The 18,990-nt window shown below is 69.3% G+C and overlaps 4 protein-coding genes across 4 annotated transcripts in view; 3 read left to right on the forward strand and 1 right to left on the reverse strand.

Moving 5' to 3' along the window:
* TMBIM1 (transmembrane BAX inhibitor motif containing 1) overlaps positions 1-1,191 on the reverse strand; it is a gene marked incomplete at both ends in the record, with an annotated part of 2,081 nt that extends 890 nt beyond the window's left edge. Inside the window, 6 exons of the mRNA XM_082001181.1 lie at positions 58-97; positions 270-320; positions 462-515; positions 640-704; positions 797-879; positions 975-1,191. Coding sequence (XP_081857307.1) covers positions 58-97; positions 270-320; positions 462-515; positions 640-704; positions 797-879; positions 975-1,191 — 510 coding nt within the window. The remainder of the gene's footprint in view (positions 1-57; positions 98-269; positions 321-461; positions 516-639; positions 705-796; positions 880-974) is intronic.
* A 3,422-nt stretch (positions 1,192-4,613) lies between these two features.
* On the forward strand, positions 4,614-7,966 carry PNKD (PNKD metallo-beta-lactamase domain containing; the record flags this gene model as incomplete). The annotated part of the gene is given in 10 exon segments (XM_082001286.1): positions 4,614-4,626; positions 4,629-4,761; positions 5,763-5,878; positions 6,113-6,225; positions 6,467-6,525; positions 6,670-6,762; positions 7,001-7,168; positions 7,286-7,368; positions 7,476-7,591; positions 7,793-7,966. Coding segments are annotated over 10 exon segments (1,068 nt in total).
* A 1,002-nt stretch (positions 7,967-8,968) lies between these two features.
* On the forward strand, positions 8,969-11,503 carry CATIP (ciliogenesis associated TTC17 interacting protein; the record flags this gene model as incomplete). The annotated part of the gene is made up of 9 exons (XM_082001182.1): positions 8,969-9,044; positions 9,298-9,510; positions 9,614-9,669; positions 9,993-10,073; positions 10,224-10,394; positions 10,560-10,684; positions 10,774-10,850; positions 10,954-11,042; positions 11,273-11,503. 9 exons carry the CDS (start codon positions 8,969-8,971, stop codon positions 11,501-11,503), a joined length of 1,119 nt encoding a protein of 372 aa, XP_081857308.1.
* A 672-nt stretch (positions 11,504-12,175) lies between these two features.
* Positions 12,176-18,567, forward strand: SLC11A1 (solute carrier family 11 member 1; the record flags this gene model as incomplete). Its single annotated transcript, XM_082001377.1, has 16 exons — positions 12,176-12,540; positions 13,125-13,258; positions 13,993-14,115; positions 14,450-14,569; positions 15,369-15,475; positions 15,567-15,637; positions 15,748-15,815; positions 15,939-16,094; positions 16,232-16,390; positions 16,568-16,657; positions 16,835-16,954; positions 17,473-17,622; positions 17,705-17,778; positions 17,933-17,995; positions 18,212-18,365; positions 18,457-18,567. Exons 1-16 carry the CDS (start codon positions 12,501-12,503, stop codon positions 18,565-18,567), a joined length of 1,740 nt encoding a protein of 579 aa, XP_081857503.1. The 5' UTR covers positions 12,176-12,500.
* Positions 18,568-18,990: the final 423 nt, after the last annotated feature.

The following is an 18,990-nucleotide window of genomic DNA, read 5'->3' on the forward strand; positions in this document are numbered from 1 at the left end:
GTGCCATGGGGGCACCACCAGACCCGCCCCCCCCCCCGCCGGCCCCAGCCCACTCACAAAGATGCTCAGCAGGATGATGTTCCAGGGAAAGCGTCTCCTGGGGACAAAACGGGGAGAGAGGTGAGCTGGTGACAGCGGCCATGTCATGTCCCCCTGGCCCCCAACCCTTGGGGGCAGCCCCAGGCAGGGACCCCCTTCTTGATGCCCTGGAGAGCCCCCCCATGCCCAGATACCCCCTGCCCCAGGGGTCCCAGCCACCAGTGACTCACCGGGGACCCTGGCAGCAGGCCAGCATCAGGTAGGTCACCAGGAACACGGCGCTGCAGAGAGAGACAGGGGCTGTCAGCCCTGCGACCCCCCCACCAGGGCCCCCCCCATCAGGCTGGGGGGCTGCAATTGTGGGGTGCCAGCTGCCGGAGGGCACCCCGGGGTGGGCGTGAGCCGGCGGACCCCCTACTCACTACGAGGCATAGTAGATGGCGACGTTCCTCTGGACGAAGGAGCGGACGGGGGAGCTGCGGGACAGGAGGGACGAGCGTGAGGGAGGGGGGACAGCACCCCTCGGGACGCCCCCCAGGGGACACGGGGCCAGGCTCCCTCTTTTTTGGGGGCAAGGCTAAGGAGGGACCCTCCACTCACACAAAGGTGAACACGGCGATGATCCCCACCGTCACCAGCAGCTGGAGGGAGATGATGGCGTAGACCTGCGAGAGGTGGCGGGGGGTCAGCACCCGGCCCCCCACCCCGACAGGTGACCCCTCACCCTGATGGGTGCCCCCAGCCCCCCAGGACTCACCTTGCGGATGAAGGTGTGCCGGACTTTCCTGTCATCCCAGTCGGCCGACTGGAAGGGAGAACCATCCCCGATGCCATTGTTACCTGCGGTGGGGGACACCCCTCAGCACCCAGGCTGGGCTGCACACCCCTGTTTCTAGTGCCCCTCCCAAAAAAAACCCCAAGGTACCCCCACTTACCAAACCGAATAGGCATGGTGGGCATGGCCATCCCTGGCTGGGGGTACCCCCCTGTTGCTGGGTACCCTCCTGGCTGCGCGTACCCCCCTGCTGCCGGGTGTCCCCCCGGCTGCGGGTACCCCCCAGCGTAGTGGGGGGGCTGGGAGTACCCCGCCGGAGGTGGGGGGTAGAGGGGGTTCTTGTCATCGTAGGCGGGGGGCGCGCTGGGCTGCGCCATGCCGGCTCCCTGCGTCTCCCACGGGCACCTGGAGGGGAGAGAAGACGGGGGGTGTCAGCGCAGGTCCCCCTCCCCGGCAGGATGTGTCCCTGGCCAGCGGAGCTGCAGGTCAGGGACACAGGGGACAGTGCAGCCACAGAAACCTCCCCCTCCCACTTTAATAGCGGCTTCTAATTAATAAGGACGAGCTGGCCTCGATGCCAGTGGGTCAACGAGAGGCGAGGGACGTCCCCACCGTCCCTTGGCCGAGGCCACCTGCATTCCTGTGCCCTGAGTCCCCGGCACCTGCGTCAGTAGCCAGCCTCGGGCAGGGCACGGCCACGCGCTGACTCAAGCCGCGGCGGGGACGTGACCTCTCCGGCCTCTGGAGCCCACCCTGCCATCGCCGGGGGGCAGGGAGCACCCCACACCCCCCCGCGCCCTGGCTGGTCTCTGGCTCCTGGCGGCACCGCCCTGGGAACAAAGGGCATCACCCTGCCTGCTGCCCGGGATGGAAACGCAGGGCCTGATCCTGATCACACCCGTGCAGACCCCACTGTCGTTCCCCTCCATTTTAGGGGTGCCCCCCACCCAGCAGCCCAGTGGGTCACACAGGGGCTCCAGAACTCCTGAGTCCCCTGCCAGGGAGTTACAGGGACAAGTGCCACCCGCATCACCGTGGAGGGAGGCGGACGCATCCCTGGGGAGGGGAGCCAGGACCCCCCCGGGGCTGAGCTCCCCTCCCCGGACGCGCCAGGCCCCATCACAGAGCCCCCGGCAGCCGCCAGCAGCCAGCCCGAGCCCGGGGCCAGGAGGAGGAGGAGGAGAAGGAGGAGGAGGAGGCGGAGGCAGGATCTCCAAGGCCAGGAAAACAACGGTGCTGCCAGGAGCCAGTGCCAGACCTTCACCCGCCTGCCACCCCCCCGGTGCTGGCACCCGGGTCACCCACCCGAAGCCCCAGGCAGATGCCAGGACTCCCCACATCCCCCCTGCCTGCAAGCGGTGACGTGACCCCCGGACCGTCCCCGGGAAGGGACGGGGATCTGACCCCAGCGGGGACCGGGCTGGGAGGGGACCGGGCGCTTCCTCCAGCATGACGCCAGCGCTTCCCATGGCCGGGCTGGGCGGACAGCGGCGTCCGTCCCTCCATCCCTCCCGCCGCCTGTCTGTCCCAGCCACGGCAGAGCTGCCACGGCCACGCCGCCCTTTGTCATCGCGATGACAGCAGTGCCAAAAATAACCAGCACGGCAGTGACCACCCAGCCAGGAAGCTTCGCTTTCGCTGCTCTGCGGTTGCCCAAAAAGCACCCGGTGCCCCCTGGCACCGCCTCGTCTGTGGGGCCAGGGAAGGGCCCAAAACAGGAGCCTGACCCCAGGAAAACCCCTGTGACTGTCACCCAGTTAGGGGGGACAGGAGTCCCCAGGAGGGAACCCAGGTGTCTGGGGAGAGCGGGGTGCATCCAGCCAGTGCGCATGGCCGGCTCCCCGTGGCAGGGGTCTGCCAGCTGCGCCAGCCCCTCCCGTCACCCCCCTGGCGGGCCGGCCTCGGGGACGGTAAGGAACCAGCCTGACGGGTGCCTGCGGCCGCCGCACCCAGGGCAGCAGGCGGCACCCTGCACCCTCCCCGCGCCGCGGCGCAGCAAGGCCACAAAACCAGAGGTCGCTGGCCACGGGGCCACCCGGGCCGGCTCAGTGGCCCCAGCATGACGCGCCGTCCCCGGGGACAGGGCGCTGCTCTGCACCAGCGCCGTGACTCAGCACAGATAAGGTGCACATGGCGGCGACCTGGGGCGCAGGCGGCCGGCACCCCCGGCACAGCCCCACGGGTGGCACCAGGCAGCGTCACTGCCGGCCGCCCCGGCGCTCCTGCCGGGCTCAGGCTGCTGCCTCCAGCACGACGGGGACCCTGGGGCACCACAGGCCACCTTGGGGGGGAGCAGGGTTTGGGGTGGTGGCCAGAGCTCCCCGCTTTCCCCATGGCTCCCTACAGTGAGGCTGCCTGGGAAAGAACCTGGCTCCCCAGAAGGGCCTGGAAGCTCCCACCAGTACAGCACGGCCTGGTACGGCACGGCCTGGTACGGCCTGGTACTGCATGGCACAGCCTGGCACGGCCTGGTACGGCGCGGCACGGCACGGCACAACCCAACACAGCTCGGCCTGGCTCACGCCGGCAGGTTCGCGGCCCACCCAGGCCGGGTTCCCCCACTGACCCGCCCCGCTGCCTGCCCCCACGCTGCTCACACAGGACACGAGTTCGCAAGACCTCAGCATTGCCGCCGCCTCTCTGCCCACCCCACACCCTCGAGCCCCCTCCTGTGGGGCAGGGCCGTGTGACAGAGGTGCCCGCCTGTGCCCCAGCCCAGGTGCCCCCACACCACCCAGAGCCCGTCCCCACACACCTCCCACGGTCCCACCCCACACCCTGCTGGGCAGAGACCCGTGCCCTCATCTCCTAACACACCCCACGGGGTCCGTGGGGTCACACTCCATAGCACAAAGGACAGTGCCCCCCTCCCCCGGGCCACGTCACGCCGCGCCCCGATTCTCCCCCCGCCTCCGTGATCCCGTGGGGTCGGGAAAACGGCACCAGCCCGACAGCAGCGTCCCGCCCGTGGGCGTGCTGCCCTCCTGCGTCCCTGCCCGCGGGACCCTGCTCCCCACGCTGCGCCGGACCTCGACCCCAAGTGCCCCCACCCGCTCCGCGGGCGGAACTGGGGGCGCGGGGCGTCGCAGCGAGTCCCTGCGGTTCAGGGACCGGCCCCCGCCCTCCCCCGGCCCCGCCGCCAGCCGGAACGCCCGGTCCCGCACCAGGACGGGGCGGGGGGAGGTCTCCGTGCCCCTCGCTTGTCAGCGGCCCCACTCGGGAACCGGGAGTGGCGGGGGGGTGCGGAGCGGGGACGGGCCACCCTACCTGCTGCGCGCTGCTCCGCCGGGCTGCGTCCTCGAGGAGCCGGGACGGGGCGGGGGAAGGCACCGCCCGCCCCACGCCGCGCCCTCCCGCGGCGGCTCCGCGCCGCTGCGCCCCGGGGGGGCCGGGTGAGTCGGGGGCTGCGCTCCGCCCCTCCTGCTCCCCAGGGCAGACCCCCCCCGAACTCCCGCCCGCCGAACGGGACTCCAGCCGCGCCCCTCCCCCAGCCCCCGGGATCTCCTAACTGACGACTCTGACGTCACTTAGGGACCCCCTCCTTCACGCAGTGACGTCAGCTGGGGGGGGACTCCCTTTAGTGGCGATGGGGGGGAATCCCCTCCTCTCCGCCGGTGACGCGGTCGGTGTCATCCCCCCCACGTCCCCGGTTCCCGCGGCAGCGACGCGGCGTGACCAGCAGGGGGCGCGCCGGGCGGGGCGGCGGGGGTGGCGTGGCCGGGGCGGCGGCGTGACGCGCGTGGGAGGGGGCGTGGCCGGGGCGGCATGGCCGCGGGGCGCGGGGGGCGGCGCCCGTGGCATGGCGGGGCCGCGCTGCGGGCGGCGGCGGCCGGTGCCCGCGGGCTGGGGGCCGCCTGCCTGCGCCGCTGCCTGCCCCTCCGCCGCCTCGCCCGCCGCGCCGCCGCCGCCCTCATGGCCCTCGCCGGCCCGCTGCTGTTCCGCGTGGGGTGAGTGTCCGCCGCTCCGGTAACCCCCGCCGGGAGGGAGCCACCGCCGCTCGCCTTTTGTTCTGCCTCCGGGAGCAAGGGCCCGTGCTCCCCTGCTGGTGCGGAGTCCCCCGGGGAGGGACCGGGGCCCGCCCGCTGCGCTGCGGCCCCGCTGACGGTCATCCGCGGATCTGACACCGCCGCCGCCCGGGGCTCCTTCCCTCGGGTCTAGTCATTAACCCACCTCGGTGGTGCCCCGGCCGTGGCCCTGCTGCCCGGGGCTGGCAGGAGCCGCCGCTCCCCGGTTTCGGACTCTCACCCCCGCCTCGGTGCAGGGGACCCCCGGCTCCCGCCGGGATCCCGGCCCGGTGTTCCTGCCGGCGCCAGAGCGGAGGGTGTAGCGGCCCAGGGGGATGCCCGCGGCCCAGGGATGGGCTTGGCAACGTGGGGCTTTGCACGTCCTTCGTGGCACCGATCCCTGTCCCCAGTTCCGAAACGCTGCTGTATAAAGGGGGGGGGGCTGGGGCCACCCAACCCACGTGTGTTGTCCCCCTGCGTGGCACATGCCGCAGGGCCGTTTCTCGCTTCTCTTTTTCCCCGGCCCGTTCCGCTCCTGCTTCCCTCTTCCCCGGGAGCGGGGTCAGCCCCGGGTACGGCCCCCCCGGGCTGGGGTGGGGGGACAGCCGGCAGGCACAGCCCTGGGATTCCAGCCTGCCCCAGTGCGCAGGGCCCTCCTGGATGGATGGACAGACGGACAGACAGACAGACACCCCCGCAGCGATGCCCCCCCAGGTCCTCACTGCCCGAGGCAGCTGGGGGTGGGGGGGACCTGCCTGGGGAGCCAGTTTTGCCCTCACCGCAGATCTGGGGGGGGGGGGCGACCTCCAGCCCCCCTGCATGGGAAAGTGACCCTGTATGTGTCCCCCATGGGGGTCCCGGCCCTGGCAGCAGCCCCCTCCCCAGATGGGCTCCTTTGGGGGGGGGGTCGGGGGTTCACGCCATGGGGTGTTTGCCCTCCCCAGGTACAGCCTGTACGCCCACACGCGGCTGGGCTACCTCTTCTACCGGCGGCAGGTGAGGAAGGCCCGGGAGCGGTACCCGCACGGCCACTCTGCACCCCAGCCCTGCCGCTTCCCCGGTGAGTCCTGGCGAGCCCCCGCGCCCCACCGTGGTCCTGTCATGTCCCCCCCACACCGGCACTTTGGAGTGGGGAGGGGTTGCCATTGCCAAATTGCCCACAGCTTGTTTAACTGAGAATTCGATTTATCATGTGGGGAGTTTGGCCTGGGCTCCCTTCCTTTCCCGGGCTGGGGACTCATGCCCTTATGTATGTCTGTCTGTCTGTCTGTCTGTCTGTACATTTTCCCCCCAGGGGTGAAAATCCTGCCCATTCCCGTGCTCTCCAACAACTACAGCTACCTAGTCATCGACACTGGCTCAAGCCGGGCAGCCGTCATCGACCCCTCTGACCCACTGGCAGTGCAGGTGAGACCCCCATAGCCCCCTCAACCCAGTGTTTGGGTGTCCCCGGGTGAGTGGGTGGCATGTCTCTGGCTTTTTGGGGGTAAATCTGCCCCTAATCTGCAGCCATTAGTGCCCAGGGCAAGGGTGGAGGGACTCATCCAGCACCTGGGGAGCTGGGGGGCGTTAGGGGTTAGGGGGAGACTGGTACTCAGGGTCTGTGTCCCCCTCAAATTTCTCTGTTTTGTGTCCCCCCCATTTCCAGGCTGCCATTGAAGAAGAGGGGGTGATGCTGGAGGCCATATTCTGCACCCACAAACACTGGTAAGGGGCAAGAGAGGGCCCTGGGGGGGGTTGGTGGCTGCCGTGGAGGGTGCCCCAGCTCAGGTGACCCCCAGCCCTACCCCACGTGGGGAGGGGGTGATATGGAGGGGACACATTTAGGGGTGCTGACCTCCCTCTGTGCAGGGACCACAGCGGCGGGAACGCGGCGCTCCGCCAGCGGCACGGCTCCTGCAAGGTGTACGGCAGCACCCTGGATGCCATCCCAGAGCTCACCAAGTGAGTCCTGTGTCCTGCATCCCCCCCTCCAGCACCCCTCTAAATTTGGGGGGGGGAGGGGCTTTACCCCCAACCACCCACTAGTCCGTCCCCCAAGTGTCACATTGCCCCCTTCATGGGCAGAGACCAGGCATGCTCATGGCACTAGTGCACCAGGGAAGGGTTGCATGGGGAGGTGGGTGTTTTGAGGTGTTGGGCAGGGGGGCACCCTGAAGTTGCAGCCCTGTGCCCGGCGCAGCCCGCTTACGGACAGGGAGAAGGTGAGCGTGGGCTGCCTGACCTTCGAGGCACTCGCCACACCCGGCCACACCGTGGGCCATATGGTGTACGTGCTGGACGGGAGGCCCTTTGGCAGCCCCCCCTGCCTCTTCTCCGGGGACCTCCTCTTCCTCGCTGGCTGCGGTGAGTGCGCCCGACCCCGGACCTGCGTGGCTACGGGGTGGGGGGCTCCCACTCTGGGAAGGGCTTGGGGGACCCCCCAATCCCCCTCCCGTGACGGGCGGTTGCACGGGGGTCCAGGCAGGCTGTTTGAGGGCTCCCCTGAGACCATGCTCGCCTCCCTGGACGTGGCCGTGGGCTTGGGCGAGGACACACTGCTGTGGCCGGGTGAGTGTCCCCAACAGCGGGGCAGAACCCTCGGTGTCCCCCCTAGTCCCCGCTGCCGAGCTGGGGAGCTGGGCGGGGGCGATGCTGAGGGGCACGGGGGTCCGCAGGCCACGAGTACGCGCTGGAGTGCCTGACCTTCGCCAGCCTCCTGGAGCTGGACAACCCTGCGCTGGAGCAGAAGCTGCGGTGGACGACCCAGCAGCGCCAGGAGAAGAGGAGCACGGTGAGGCTGGGGGGGGTCCCTGGCTGCAGCCCCCCCATCCCAGCCCCTCGCGGGGTTCCCCATCCCTCGGCGGGGACCCTGCACCCTGATACCCTCTTGCATGGCGGGTACCATAGGGGAAGGGGGTGCTGGGGGGGGTGGTCCAGGTTCCCTGCCAGGGGTGCTGCCACCGGCGGGGGGGCTGAGCTGCTGCCCCCGCAGTGCCCCTCCACGCTGGGGGAGGAGCAGACCTACAACCCCTTCCTGCGGACCCACCGGCCGGAGCTGCAGGCAGCGCTGGGGCTGCGGCGGGGAGGGGGGGAGCACCCCGACGCCTTCCGTGCCCGCGTCCTCAAAGAGGTGCGGAGGCGCAAGGACCTCTACAAAGCCACCTAGACATCCCCCCTCCCCGCACCCCCCTTTTCCATGGGGCCGGGCACTGTGTGGTTTGTTCTGCTGTGAATCTCCCTCCTGGGGTGCAGGGTTGGTGGGGGGAAAGAATGGATACACCCCCCCCTTCCTGTGGGCACCCCATAAGTGATCCCTGCCTTTGCTCCCCCAGACTTGGGGGTCACCAGCTGTCACATGGAAGCACCTCGATCCCGTTCCTGGGGGTCTGTAGCCCCCCACCCCATGTCTGGGGCTGTAGGGACAGCATCAAGGGCTTCTCCTATTCCCCCCCATTGTTTTTCTGGGAGCCCAAGTCCCCACCCCCCCAGCGCTCAGGGAGCCCCCCCCTTTCCCTGGCAGCCCCCAGTGCTGTGCATCTCCTTTGGGGGGACTGGGATGGAGCCAGCAAGGGGGAGCAGTACTACCTCCAGGCCAGGGGCTCTTCTCCAGCACCCCATGCTTGGTGCGGGAGCCCCCTCTGCACACACACACACACACACATTGGGATGGGCCCTTGGGGGCACACTGGGGGGGGTGTGGGGGGGTGTGCTGCTGTACTGGGGCTTGCCCCCCGCGACTTCCCCCAAATAAAAGACTGGATCAGATTTGTACCTGTATGGCCCTTTCCCTCCGAGGCCGGCGGGGCCGCCCCACGCGAAATTCCGCTGCGTGGGTCGCTGCCCATTTAAGAGGCGGGGCCAAGCCGTTGCTACGGAGACCGTTGAGGCGCTGGGGGGGGCACCTGGGTCCGGCCCGGGCAGGTTTGGGGGCTGGGGAGCGTCCCGGGGTGGGGGGGCTGGTGGTGGGGGGCTGCTGAAGGGCGGGGGGTGTTGGGGGATCCGTGGGAGAGAATAGTGGGGGCGGCAGGGGCTGGGGGGCTGCAGAGGGCGGGGAGGGGATCACTGTGCCACCCCCCCATCCCCGGTTACACAAGTGGGCACCGCAGTTTGGGGGAGACACACTGCCCCCTCACCTGGGGGTCCGGCAGCAGGAGCCCCCAGGCGAGGCATGGAGCCCCCCCACGAGAGCCGGCAGGAGACCCCAGCCCTTACGGAGGCAGCCGCCGAGTTCCTGAGCCTCATTGGTGGGTCTCCCCTCCCCCGGCCCCCTCCCGCCCCACGGCCTCCCCCTTGTCCCCCGTGGCGTGTCCTGGGTGTCCTCGGTGCAGGGGTGGCGGGCACCGGGTGCGGCAGGCGGGGGCCGGGACGAGGGGGCTTGAGCCGGATAAATGGTGAAGGCTGAGCTCAGCCTGCTCGGTGGGGGGAAACTGAGGCAGGGAGGTGCCCCGGGCGGGGCCGACGGTCCCTCCGGGCGGGAGTGACGGTCCCTGCGGGCAGGGCCGGAGGAGCTGGAGCGCTGCCTGTTCCCCGAGACGCTGGAGCTGGTGGCAGCGGGGGCCCAGCCCAGGGAGCGGGCAGGGGGCCAGTGGTGGCTGGCAGCCCGGTGGGCACCCTATGAGCGGGCGGGCGAGCCCATGCGGAGCTGCCTCTTGGTGCAAGCCGGCTCCCGCAGCAGGCAGGACGGTGTGCCCAGATCCAGCACCCTCAAAGGTGAGCCGGGGGTGGCTTGGGGTGTCTCCCTCCTTCCCCAGGGCTGGGATGGGGGGCACTGCTGCAGTGTGGGGGTGGGCTGAGCGTGGCTCTGCTCTACCAGCCTATGTGACCCCGCAGCTGGAGACCCTGGAGCAGGAGGAGCAGGAGCACCTGGAGGTGACTGGTGTGGCTGTGGCGTGTCCCCTTCCCCGTGTCCTGCCCCCCTCTACTGGGGCATGCCCGGCAGCGATGCCCTCCTGGGGGCTGCGCCCCACGCAAGGTTGCTGTGGGCAGCCTAGTGTCCCCTCCCCAGCTCAGACACCACCTCTGTCCCACCAGCCTGGTCCCCATCCCCTGCTCTGGGTGGCAGCTGGAGTGGGGAGTTTCCCACAATGCACCTGGTGTGGTACTCTGACTGACAGGGGTGCTGGGGTGTAAAACCTCAGAGTGGGGGTGCCCTGGCACTGCCCTACACCCTGTGCCCCCCCACCCCCCCGCAGCTCAGAGCTGTAGAGCGGAGGACCCACATGGTGAGCCACCAGCACGGGATGACTGTCACAAAGACCCTCCGGGAGGGAGAGGTGAGGCTGAGGGGGGTGTCTCTCCCCTCTGCCCCCCAGATGGGGTCACATTCGAGGGGGGGGTACATCTGTCCTGTCCCACACAGGGGTGCCATCCCCAGGGATGGTGGGGCTGTGGCTGTCCCACGAGGTGGCCGGGTCTCTCCGCAGGCAGAGCCACAGTGCTGGAGCTTCTCCTACAGCCGGGCCAAGCTGCGGGGGTTGCTGCCGGAGGGTGCCAGCCTCCTGCTGCTGCGGGTGCTGGCCTGCCGGCAGGCAGTGCCCCCCGGCCTCACCTTCCCGGCCGTCGACACCGAGGGTCACCTCTGCACCTCCAGCTACGTGAGCTGCCGACCGGGGGGGCCCGTGGGATGCGGGGATCTGGGTCAGGTTGGGGGTACCAGAGTGGGATGCGGGAGGGGGGAGTGAGCAGAGTGTGATTGGCAGCATGGGCTGGCATGGGGATGACGCTGGGGAAGGGGTGACCCCTGGCTGTGCCCCCCCCAGCGTGCCCTGGGCACCCAGCAGCAGGCGGTGGGCTCAATGGAGACAGAGGTGTTTGTGATCGAGCGAGCCGTGCACGCCGGCATGGGCATCTCCACCGTCTGGCACAACAGCTTCCTCCCCAGTGGGTACGGGCAGGGGTCCGGCCAGGGGCACCTCCAGCCCCGCCAGCATGGCGGGCATCCAGGAGGGGGGTCACCGCCTCTTCCTCCCGCAGGCGTTTGGCCCGGCTGGCGCAGGTGGGCAGCCCGGTGCTGATGCTTCTGCATGATGAGTCCGTCCTCGGTGACACAGGTACTGAGGGGGGAGGGAGGCTTGTGCCCCCCAGCATGGGCAGCCCCTGCCTGCTGTTGGGCAGCCGAGTGGGGAACGCCCTGCCCTGCCTTTCTGCTGCCAGGTAGGGTCGAGCACCAGCCCCCCTTCCCCAAACAGCCCCTGGACTGGGAGGAAGACCTCCAGCTCTGCTCCTGGTTCCTGGACAGGAAGGTGGGGGGGACGGACACGTGGGGACGAGGGGACATGGGGCTGTGCCACTCCCCAGCAGGGTCTCCCCAGGGGGCATGGGGGGGGGGGGGCCAGGCCGGCCAACATCCTCCCCCACACCACCTGAAGTGTGGGAAAGGACCCAGGCATCCTGCCCCACCCCAACCCTGGCACAGCACCCCGGGGGGGGGGGGGCATGGGTGCCCATGCCCACCCCACCCACCCCACCGCAGGAGGAGCTGCAAGCGTCCCACGCCGCCTACGTCCAGCGGCACCCCGAGCTCCGGGCGCTGCTGTCCGACTTCCTCCAGGCCCTGCTCCTCCAGCAGCCCCGCGATCCCGCGTCCTTCGCTGCCCAATTCTTCACCCACCAGCAGCCCCCCAGGACCCCCTTCGCCTCCGCTGGGGCTGACAGCCCCCCCCCCAGCTCCCCGCCTCGCCGCCCCCCGGCTAACGGGGAATAAAGCTGCCAGCGCTGCCTGGCCGGGCTGTTTGCTTTGGGGAAACGGAGGCACGGGGAGGGCAGGGGGTGCCGAGTTGTGTGCTAACACCCCCCCATGCCAGTCTGGGGGGGGACCCTGTGCCCCTCCCAGATGTTCTAGCCCTTGCTTGGCGTGGGGCATGCCTGGAGCAGGGCCAGGCTCGCATGCCTGTGCCCGCCAGAACCCCACACCTCCCTGGGGGCAGACCCCGATGCCCACCTCTCTGCAGGGCACAGCCCGGCTGGCAGAGGGGTGCCCCGGAGAGGCAGCCGGTCCTACCCAGGCACCCACGGGTATACCTGGGGTGCTCTCCCTCGCACTGCCGCAGCCACGAGGGTCCTGGGGATGGGGTGCCCCACTTTTGTGGGCACAGCCTGACCTGCGATGACACCGAGCACCCCATCTTTGGGGTGAAGGTCCCCCCGACCCGAGGGTGGCCTGAGCACCCTGTGGCGCAGAGCCTTGCCTGGCTGGGCGCTCCCCCCAGCAGCTGAGGGTGCATTTTGACCTGCCCGTGCGCTTGTGCAACGCACGCCTGCTTCCTCCTCGCTCCCACTCCTCCGGCCTTTCCCCTACTCCCGCGGGGCCAGCCCTCCCTCCCCACGCGGCAGGACGCGGTCCCCTCTCCCCCCAGCCGTCCAAGGGGCAGGACCCCTGGCGTGTGATGGAGGGTGACGCGCAGGCATGCTCCCACTCCCCCGGGCACACCGGTATGGGTGCCCCGTGTTTGCGCGTGCATGGCAAGGGGGAGGGAGGCGCCGGGTGCCCCCCTCCTGGCACGGGGTGGGGGAACTGAGACCGTGCGCATTCATAGCACCCAACCCCCACCAGGCAGGGCCCCTTTCCCAGCCGAGGTCATCGAGTGGGGAAGGAGCACTTCCTTCTCCTCCTCCTCTCCTCGGGGGGGCAACTGGGGGGTCCTTTAAAAGCTGGGCGGCAGGCATTGCACCCAGAGTCAAGATCAGGACTCCCCAGCACTATGTCCGAATTGGGCCCAGACATGGCATCGCTGGAGCCAGGTGAGCCCCATGACACTTGGGTCCCCCTCCGTGCCTCCTTTCCTCCCCTAGACCCCCCTCCCTCTGCTCCGGGACCCCTGGCTCTGCTCCCCCCCCCCGGTGGGCACCATTCCCCCCAGCCTGTCCTGGCTTCCCCACCTGCCCTGTCCTCTGTTACCCCAAGCCCACCCATGATTCACCCACACTCCCAGGACATGGGTGGGCGGGGGGAGGATTGGGACCAGTACCAGCTTCTTGTCACCACTCTGTGCCCACCCAGCAGCAGGACCCGGAGCAGGGTCCCCTCCTGTCCCTCCTGCCCAGAAATGCACTTGACTCTTGGACTGGTGAAGGTTGGGCCGGGACCAGGGGTTTTTAGGGACAAAAAAGATCTGAGCTGGAGGTGGCATCCAAAACCTTTGGGTAGCCGCTGACAGCCCCCATATAGCTACCCTCACGGCCCCCCTGGAAAAATGGGGCTCATCTCTCATGGGGAGGGGCAGGTGGGACTGAGGGGAATCTGGTACCAAGTCTGCCAGCCCACCAGTGTCCTTGTCCCCCGGTGAGCTGCCACCTCCACTCCTCCTCTTCCTCGCCCCCACCAGGAGTCACCGGGTCCCTGAACCAGGGCCAAACCCAGACTTACGGCACCGACGGGAGCCCCATGCCCCCACAGCGCCCTGGCTCCCGGGATCAGACCTACCTGGATGAACTCATCAGCATCCCCAAGGGTGGCGGGGTAGGTGCTGCCAGGCTGGCACCTCCATCTGAGGGTGGGCCGAGGTGGGGCAGGGGACTGGTATCACAGGGAGCTGGGGGGGGATGACACATGCCTGGGACATGCCCTGGGGACCTCAGCGTCCCCAGACCTGGCTCAGGCAAATCACAGCCCTGAGTTGAGCATTTCCACACTTAAAGTTTTCCAGATGGGGAAACTGAGGCATGGGGTGAGGTGCTACCCATCCGCAGGGATCACCCTGCTGCTCGTGCAGCTCTGGGGCTCCCCATCCTGGGCCACCCGTGCCCAGCCCAGTGGGATTCCCCCGGCTGCCTGCGCCCTGCCAGCCCCCCATCCCTGGCCGGTCCCGGGGAGCGGAAGGCAGAAGGGGAAGGAATGGGGGGGGTTCCCCTGCCGGGAAGGGCAGAGAAAGCAGGGCTCGGGAGTGGGATCCCACAGGGTGCAATTAATGGTGCCCGAAAGCCCTGGGAGTCCCCTGCAAATTGCTGTCCAACCTGTGCCCACATGGGATGGGGGTCTCGCTGCCCCCCCCGGCACTGCTGCTAAGGGAGAGGGGCTGGGGGGCAGCGGTTCCCTCCCCAAAGCAGGCAGGAGAAACGTCCTCCATGTGGGAAACGTGACCGTGCAGGCAGCACAGAACTTCCCAGCAACAGGCTAGAGGGGACGGGGAGTGCAACTGGGAGACGCTGGTTTTGAATGAGAGTTCCCCGCTCTGACCTGCTGCCTCGTCCCAGCCCGGTTTCAGCTTTAGGAAACTCTGGGCTTTCACCGGTCCCGGTTTCCTCATGAGCATCGCCTACCTGGACCCGGGCAACGTGGAGTCGGACCTGCAGTGTGGGGCGGTGGCGGGGTTCAAGGTGAGCCCTGGGCCCCCCCGGGCCCGGGGTCAGGAAGCAGCCGGGCGTTTCGTAACCTCTCCCGCGCCAACGGCCGCCCGGCCCCATGGCAAACCGGCTTCCCCAGCCCGGGGAGCGGGAAGGGCGCGGGGGGGGGGCCCTCGGCACGGGGGGAGGGCACCCAGGGGTGCGGGGGGGCCACCGCTCTGCTTGGGCTGGGGACCACCTCCAGCCTCTCCGGGCTTCTCCTTCCCCGTGTCCCCGGGCTGGCTGGTAACCTCGCTGGGAGCTGCGGGCGGCCGGATCCCGCCCGGCGCCCAGCCCCTGCTGCCTCCCTCCCTCCTGCCGCCCCCAGCTGCTGTGGGTGCTGCTGTGGGCCACCGTGCTGGGGCTGCTGTGCCAGCGCCTGGCCATCCGGCTGGGCGTGGTGACGGGGAAGGACCTGGGCGAGATTTGCTACCTCTATTACCCCAAGGTGAGCAGCCACAGGGGGTCACGGCCTGGGGGGACCCCGGCACTGGGGCTGGTGGTGGTCCTGGCAGGGACTGGGGGGCAGGACTCTTTGGGGGGGTGGAGAGGAGCAGGGAGATGCTGCGAGAGCCCTGCCTCTCCCAGGGGCTCCCCAAAGCCCCCCTCAGCCCTGGTGCCCCTCAGCTAGCACCCATACACCCCTGCAGTACGGGAGCCTGGGGTGAGGAGGAGGGAAGCAGCCGCCTTGGTGTCCTGGTCCGATTTGGGGACGCATGAGCGCGTCCCCCGGGGGGGCATGAGCCCGGGCGTCGGGGCAGCGACGCGGAGCCGAGGCGCAGGGCGAGCCTGGGCACGCTGGTGCAGCGAGTCAGAGGGGCGTGGGGTGGGGGTCGTGTGGCAAAGCATGGGGGAAGCTGGGGGTCCCGTCCAGGCAGCGGGATCCTGATGGTGGGAACGAGCAATGAGATGTCGGCTGAATGAGAGGTCCCCAAAAGGAGGGCTGGATACGTCCCCCTGCCCCAGCACCCTCCGAGAGCACCATATCCAGACAGCTGGGTCCTGTCCTCAGCTCCCGCTGGGGCAGGGGTTTGGGGCAGGCTGGGATTTAGGACCCATCTTGCACCCTGAGATTGTGTCGTGGGAGAGGCTGGGAGGGGGGTCTCCCGGGGTCCTCATGCTGCTCTGGGTGACCTGCTGCAGCCTGGGGACAGGGACAGGGTCTCCACGCTGGAGGCTGTGCGGCTCGCCCGGGGCCAAACCGCGCCCGGGGGCTCAGGCGCCTCAGGGTGCGCCGGCCCCTCCAGGTGCCCCGTGTGCTGCTCTGGCTCATGATCGAGGTCGCCATCATCGGCTCGGACATGCAGGAGGTGATCGGGACAGCCATCGCCTTCAGCCTGCTCTCGGCCGGCCGGTGAGCTGCCACACGGGGACCGCCCTGCCTCCCCCACAGCCCTGCACCGCCGAGGGGCACGTGTCTAATGCCCCCCCTTGCCATCCCGCAGCATCCCCCTCTGGGGTGGGGTCCTCATCACCATCGTGGACACCCTCTTCTTCCTCTTCCTCGACAAGTACGGTGAGTGCTAGGGTGGAGGGATTGGGGGGGACGCTCACCCGGGCAGCCCTGGTGTCGATGTGGCACCGGTGTCCCCCGCTCTGTCCCACCCCATCTCTCAACCCCTCTAGGGCTCCGCAAACTGGAGGCTTTCTTCGGCCTCCTCATCACCATCATGGCCCTGACCTTCGGCTATGAGGTGAAGGGGGCAGCTGGGGACACCCCTTTCCCTGCAGGGCTCTGGCAGGGGACACCCGCCAGGCATCCCCACTGGCACCGGGGTGGGGGGCTGCTCAGAGTGCCCCTTCCTCCCGGTCCCCAGTACGTGGTGGTGAGGCCAGGGCAGGTGGAGGTGCTGAAGGGCATTTTCCTGCCCTACTGCCCGGGCTGCGGGCGAGAGGAGCTGCTCCAGGCCGTCGGCATCGTCGGTGCCATCATTATGCCCCATAACATCTTCCTCCACTCCTCCTTGGTCAAGGTGAGACCGAGGCAATGCCACGGGCACTGGCCCCCCAGGGTGACTCGGGGTGCACTTGTGGTCCCCCAGCTGGTCCTGGCTGTGGGACAGGGGTGCTCGCCTGACCCCGTGGCACCCATGTCACCTGCCATGCCCAGACGCGGGCGATCGACCGGACCAAGAAGGAGGCGATGCGGGAGGCCAACATGTATTTCCTGACTGAGTCCTGCCTGGCTCTCTTCGTCTCCTTCCTCATCAACCTCTTCGTCATGGCTGTCTTCGGCGAGGCTTTCTACCACCAGCGAAACGAGGACGTGGTGAGTGTCACCTCGCGCCCGTGGGGAGGTGACGGCTGTGCCCGGCTGCGGAGATGGGCAGGACGAGCACCCCTTGGAGAGCGGGTGCCCTCGTCCCTTGAGACATGGGGGGGGGGGGGCCCATGTCTGTGGGGGCTACTGGGTGGCTGTCACGCTCGTGCCCGCCGTGCCTTGCAGCACAACAAGTGCGTCAACAGCAGCGTCAGCCACTACGCCGGCATCTTCCCTGCCAACAACGAGACAGTCTCTGTGGATATCTACCAGGGGGTGAGTGGCCCTGGGCTGTGCCCAGCGGGCGTCCGTGCCCCTCTGGGGTCATAGCACTCCCCCCCCATTGACCCAGGGGGCTGGGGGCTTCTGCGACCTCACTGGAAGGCTGGAAGCTGATGGGGGTGCCCGGGGCGGGGGACGCTTTGGGGTGCCCATGGGAGTGTCCCCGCACAGGGCGTCATCCTGGGCTGCTATTTCGGGGCGGTGGCACTCTACATCTGGGCCATCGGGATCCTGGCAGCGGGACAGAGCTCCACGATGACCGGAACCTATGCGGGACAGTTCGTCATGGAGGTGAGGGACGGGGATGCCAGCCCTCACCCCCACGGGGAGCAGCTGCGGGGGGGAATCAGGGGTGGGCCCTGGGTGGGGGTCCTATGGGTAGCATCCCCCGCAAGGGTATTTGGCAGAGTTTACTGCCCCACATTCCTGCAGGGAGCTGGGCGTGGGGCATTGCCCGCCCAGTGGGTGGCAGCTTGCTGGTACCATGGGGCCGGGCTCCCCAGAGGTGGGATGGGGACCAGTGGCCACCCTTTGCACTGCATGGCCACCCGCGCCCGCAGAACACCCCCTCCCAGAGGCACCCTGTGGGTGCCCCACGCAGTGTTTCCCTAATGAGATCGTTTGCTTAACGAGCTGGAGCTGACATCTAGCGGGGCCCAGCAGCCCTGCAAGGGCCCGCTCAGCGCCCTGGCACAGAGGAGATGGTGATGCCCCCCGTGTTCCTCCGAGCCAGGATCTGGGGGGGCCGCCCTGGCATGGTGCCCCAAGCACAGCGAGGGGCGAGGGCGCAGGTTTCGCCATGTCCCCAGGGTTTCCTGCAGCTCCGTTGGTCCCGCTTCGCCCGGGTGCTCTTCACCCGCTCCTTCGCCATCCTGCCCACTGTCTTTGTGGCCGCCTTCAAGGACGTCAGCCACCTCACGGGCATGAACGACCTGCTCAACGTCCTGCAGAGCATCCTGGTAAAGGGGGGGGGGGCACCACCTGCCCCCCCAACACTCCAGCCTGGCGGCCACCCCCCGCCTCACCCCACTCTCCTTCCAGCTGCCCTTCGCCGTCCTGCCCATCCTCACCTTCACCAGCCTGCGCCCGCTCATGCAGGACTTCACCAATGGCCTGTGAGTGCCAGGGCGGGGGAGGCACAGAGTGGGGCAGAGTGGGGCACCCCACTGGCAGGCACCCGCCCTTTGGCCCATCCTGCCCCCCAAACCACGCCGCGGGGGCAGTTGGTGTATGGGCATCGGCGGGGCACGTTCATTCCCGCCTCCCCAGGGCAGCCAGCGTGGGGCAGACCCCGTCACTGCCCTCTCCATCCTCGTCCCGACGCCGCATCGGGCACCCCCGGGCCCTCAGCGTCCCCCCGGCACTGCCAGCCCCGCGCTGGGAGGGCGGCCAAAGCACATGCCCAGCGCCTCGTCGTTGGGGTGTGGCATGGCCGTGGGGTGCAGAGATGCCCGGGTTGGGGTCTCGCTCACCTACAAACCCAGCTCCTCCGGAGCGCACGAGCTGGGGGGTCTGCCCTGGCGCCAATGCCCGCTCCCCTGCCCGCAGCCCGGGGAAGGTGCTGATGACCCTCATCACGGGGCTGGTCTGCGCCATCAACGTCTACTTCGTGGTGGAATTTCTGCCCACGCTGCGGGGCCTGGGGTACCACATCCCCCTGGGCCTGCTGCTGGCCGCCTACGTGGCCTTCGTCGCCTACCTGGTAGGGCTGGCACCAGGGGAAGGGGCAGCCGGGTGGGGGATGGCGTCCCCCGTGGGTGCGCATCGACCTGCCCTCTTTGCCCCCCCCCCAGATCTGGACATGCAGCATCGCCCACGGAGCCCGGTTCCTGGCACGGGGCCACCACAGCCGGTTCAGCTTCGGCGTCTCCCTCGACCCGCCGGCGCTGGCAGAGACCCGGTGACAGACCCCGTCCCCCCGCACTGTCCCCCCCCCCTGCCGGGCACGGCCCCCCGCACCGGGCACCGATTTGATGCTAAGCCGAGCTGGCGGATGATGTTCTGGCCAGAGATGCACCCAGCAAGAAGGGGTTAACAGCCGGCCAGACCTCCCCACAAGATTTTGTGTGTGTGTGTCCCCCTCAAGTCAGGGGTGCTGGCCCAGGCTGGAAGCGGGGGGTGCGCAGCCCTGGGTGCCCCCAGCCCTGGGCACAGAGGCTTCAGGGAATGGGCCGCTCCGGAGACCTCCCCGCCTCATTAGCGCCGGCAACCGCTAATCACCGCCCGGGACCTCTAATTAATTACCGCCCAGGACCGCTAATCACCGCCCGGGGACGGCGGGGCCAGCCCCGGGGGACCCGCGGCCGCCAGCCTCGCTGCCGGGACCG

Source organism: Phaethon aethereus, assembly GCF_964289735.1.
Source record: "Phaethon aethereus genome assembly, chromosome: 6".
NCBI lineage: Eukaryota > Metazoa > Chordata > Aves > Phaethontiformes > Phaethontidae > Phaethon > Phaethon aethereus.